This window comes from Crocodylus porosus, unplaced genomic scaffold (assembly GCF_001723895.1).
Source record: "Crocodylus porosus isolate Cpor-Errol unplaced genomic scaffold, CroPor_comp1, whole genome shotgun sequence".
Taxonomy (NCBI): domain Eukaryota; kingdom Metazoa; phylum Chordata; order Crocodylia; family Crocodylidae; genus Crocodylus; species Crocodylus porosus.
Window position 1 is genome coordinate 36,154,513 of NW_017728911.1, and position 4,288 is coordinate 36,158,800.

General features: G+C 47.7%; 1 protein-coding gene across 1 annotated transcript in view; it reads left to right on the forward strand.

The window, feature by feature from the left end:
• The window catches only part of ANKDD1A (ankyrin repeat and death domain containing 1A), a 20,975-nt gene that overhangs the window by 13,670 nt on the left and 3,017 nt on the right, over positions 1 to 4,288 (forward strand). The window contains exons 11-12 of the mRNA XM_019533805.1: positions 1,811 to 1,906; positions 3,025 to 3,226. Coding sequence (XP_019389350.1) covers positions 1,811 to 1,906; positions 3,025 to 3,226 — 298 coding nt within the window. The remainder of the gene's footprint in view (positions 1 to 1,810; positions 1,907 to 3,024; positions 3,227 to 4,288) is intronic.

Sequence of the window (4,288 nt, forward strand, 5' to 3'; positions counted from 1 at the left end):
GTTGAAAAGCACTGGATTTAGAGATTCTAGGTTTGTCCTGCTTCAGTCATGAGTTATCCCTGCCACTTGTATCCCCCGCCCCTACTGTGTAGCTGACTTCCTCCCCCTTGGGCAGGGGGCTGGATCTGATGATCTCTCAAGGTCCTTTCCAGCCCTAATGTCTATGAAATCATTAATTAAAAGCCAAACCCAGCCTGACTGGGTCTTAGTCTGGAACCAAAATGTGGCTGCTACCACCAACTGGCAGCTCTTGGCACTACACTAAGACCAGGCACATGTGCAAAGCAGAGGACTGTGCTTCACCCCCACACAGAATCACCCTCCTGGCTTGCTGCATTTATTTCCAATAACTGTCCTCTCTCTCTAGGTCTCTTACACATAATAATATATATATAAATTGTGCCTACTAGGGATACATACAAATACCACGCCCAGGAACATACGAGGGAGTTCAGATACTGCGTTAATAGTCGTGTCAACATGCTGTTTCCTCCCAAGTAGTGTTTAATCAGACTTGTTCATACATGCACAACTAAAACTCATGAGACAGCACTGGTCAGTTCAGTTTCATGCACCTCAGTGAACCTGTTGAGCAAAACAGCTGCAAGATGCCTCCGACTTGAAATGCTGAGCGCGTGTTCAAAAGCACTGGGGCCAAGCATTTGTTCTGGAGCTGGTGTTTGTAAAGTGCGGTGAACCCACCAGGTCTCTGAGCGGTGTGCTTTAAGGTACTCAGGAACAAACTGTGGCCGCTCCTGCTTGGCAGAGGGGGTTGCAGTGGACCCTGTGGTAACAATTATCCTGGGGTTACAATTAACATAAGTAATTTAAGCACCATGAAAGACTGTATTAATGAATGTTACATCCTATTGATGTATACCCAGTGACACCCAGAGGAATGCTCTTATTAGATGCTGTTAGGAGGATGGTGGTGAGAGGGCAGCTGCTTTGACTCCTATGTGGATGTCACCCGGGGAGGGCTGTGGCGTGACTGCAGCTGGAGAGGCCTTGTCTCAAGCTGGCTTTATTCTGGCCAACTTTAAAACCAAGAACAGTGTGGATGAGGTCAGCACAGACTGCTGGGCGCACTAGGTACATACCTGGGCTGCAGCTACAACAGGGGTGAGCAGTTATTTCAGGCGGAGGGCCGCTTACTGAGTTTTGGCAAGCCATCGAGGGCCACGTGACAGGGGCAGATAAATATTAATTTTCTAAATTTTTTAGGGGCCCCGTGGGCCGTCTCACGGGCCGCATCTTGCCCACCCCTGAGCTTCAATGGTGGTGCCAATCTAATTAGCTTAAAGCTGTTTCTGATTCATCTATACAAGCTGCAATTGTACTCAAGTCCGCAGCATGCAGTACTTATTGTTTCTCTGGGTCTCAGCTCTCCAGCTGCTCAGCAAGGATGGTCACAACACCCAGATCTTGTACAACACATTTCCCAAGTAGATGCCTACATACTGTAGCAAGCAGACCCAGGTACTGCCACCCCTTATCCCCATTTCCTAGATGGGAGACTCAGGCATAGGGCAGTTAAACATTTTACCCAAGGGCACCCAGAAGGCCAATACAAACCATAACTAGAGCCCAGGACTCTGTTGTCCCAGCCCAGTACGTTATTCCCACGGTCATTATCTTTGCCCTCCCTCACCAGGTTATGGAGGAAACCAATTCACTGAAGATTGCAGGGTGTGTGACTAGAGCAGCTCTAAGGACCAGCCATGCACCTGAGACAGACAGAAGATTAGTAACTGTACCTCTTCTGCACACGTGATCAATAGCCTGTGTTTTTCTAACTTTGTTTTTTCAGCAAGGGAAAACCTCTCTGGATGTAGCAGCCCGGGGAAACCACATCAACTTAGCAGATATGATTATTAAAGCAGATCGGTTTTACAAATGGGAAAAGGTAGGCAGCTTGTGTTGAGCTGAGCATCTTCAAAGACCTCCAGTTTGTCAAGATGAAGCTTTACACAGCAGTTGAGACGGCATGCGATGTGCTATGCTCAGAGGTACAAGGGGGAAAGAAATGCACCAGACTGCATGATGAACATCTTTTTTTTTTCACCACCTGTTTTATAAAAGAGGCCAAACAGCTTTACAACAGACCTGCTTCCTGATCTTGGCACCTGCTGCTAGACATCCCAGCCTGTCCTGGAGGGCCAGAGTCTTAGAGATTCTCAGACAGTAGATCTTAGGGCATGTTAGAGGGGAGGATCAGCATCATTACCCTCCATTTATAGGTAGGGAAACTGCTTGGCCCAGCATCATCCAGCAGGCAAGTGAGCTTGGGAGTTTAATAAAGAAAGCCCATTGGAAGTTGGATATCTAAGCTGTTTAGGTGCTGTCTTACATCCCGGTAGGGGGTTTGGAGGAAGAGGCACAGTGTGTTCTGCACCAGGCCTTTAGACTGCCTGAGGGGCCTTTGGCAGAGTCCTCAATTGCTCTTTTGTGTGTGTGCAAAAGTAAGAATAGTGCTTCCTTTATCACCGGGGAGCTGGGGATTGAATGATCGTTTCTGGGTCTATTCAAGAGTCTCCAACAGAAGGCACCGTTGAAATGCAAATCATTATCTGCGTTGACTGGCATAGCAATGGTGTCATTCACAGCACTTATTAAACAAGGCATGAAACCATCAAGTTAATAAAACAGAAATATGCTGTTTCAGAATGAACTCTGAGACACCCAGTCTGCCAGAGATGTGGGATGTGATGGATTGGCAAGTACTAGTGGAAGCACAGGCAGCCTCTTGGTAGAGCAGCACTTGTAGGCTTTAGGCCAGGAATTGTTACTGGGGTTGATCTTGCTAACAATACAGAGTCATTGTATCCTGCTGCAGTGTGAACATCAGCATAGGATAATTGGCTGTATTGTGGGCAAACAGAAGCGACATGCAGTATTGCACGTTGCTGCCAGCAGGGAAGTTAAACTGCTTCTCGAACACAAAGGAACGCTGCACTCCAGGTTCCTGTGTTTTCCTTCCCTGAATAAAAAACCAGCACTGAAGCTCCTCTCTTAACTCGGCAGGACAATCTGAACAGCGACTCAGACTCCTGGATAGCAAAACACTTGACCTTTAAGCAAGATCACAGGCTGGAAACGCAACACATTCGCTCGGTGATGTGGAGATTAGCTACGAAATACCTCAAACCCAATGAATGGAAGAAGCTGGCACATTACTGGAAATTCACTGATGCACATATTCGAGCCATTGAGCAGCAGTGGACAGGTATATGTCACAAGCCAAGCATTTTCTCCTCCTCCTCTACATTTCTCATGGATAACTCTTCTGCTCTGGTGTATGGCCAAGAGCTGCAGGAGCTGGCTGGTTGGCCTGGAACAGCCCCCAGATTTTGTTCAAAACATTTTAAGCCAGGGGTTGGCAACCTTTTGCTGCTAAAAGGGCCTGAGCAGAGACACAGGACACTTTCTGTAGGAGCTAAATAGTTGTTCTTCACTGCACTGCCACTTTATTAGCCAGGCTAAGTGCCCAGGGGGAGCTGGCTTCCACTTTGACCCCTGTGGGAGAGATTTGCCTTTGGTTTCTCCTTGAGAGAGCCAAAGTGGATCCAGGTCCTGTGGAAGGTAATGCTGAGGAGAAGGACAGGCAGGCTAGGGGCAAGATAGCAAGCAAACTTGGTGCCTTTTCCGTTCAAGCTCCACACACAGTAGTGCTGCTATAGGCCTAGCTAGACATTACTTGGGATAGTTCAGGACCGGCATCATCTCTGGAAATATGGCTGTAAGCAAGGAAGAGCCTAAAGTCCTTTTATTTGTCCAGAACATACCAGGCAGCTTCCTGGAGTTGGAGTGGACACTGAAACCTGAGGCCTTATGCTGACCTATGCATGTAGGATGAAGCATCCCAACATCTTTCCTACTTGTTCTTTTAAGTGGAACGTGACTTTGGATGTGGTGCCCAGGTTCTTCAGGGCACAAGGGCCAAACCCAGTGCCTTTCAGCTACCAGGTGCTACTTTACTGTTCCCCAGAAGTGACTGTCTAGCCCCACTTTGCCAATAAAGGAGTATAACTGTGGGCTTGGGGTAGAAGCAAAGACAGATGCTGCTAGGATTAAGTCATATACTCCAGGGCTTCCAGGTATGGCACTAGGCTTTCACAGTGGATATCAACTTGGCTTACTGGGGAGATCGTAACCCTTAGTTTATGAACAGAGGTATAATTGGTTGAGTTTGCACCTTGGTTCAGTCCCCTAGTCAGCCTCCCCCTCTGCCCCTTAACTTGGCAGTGGCTGCCACCTAGCAATTTTGAAACCCTAAATTTGGCAGTTG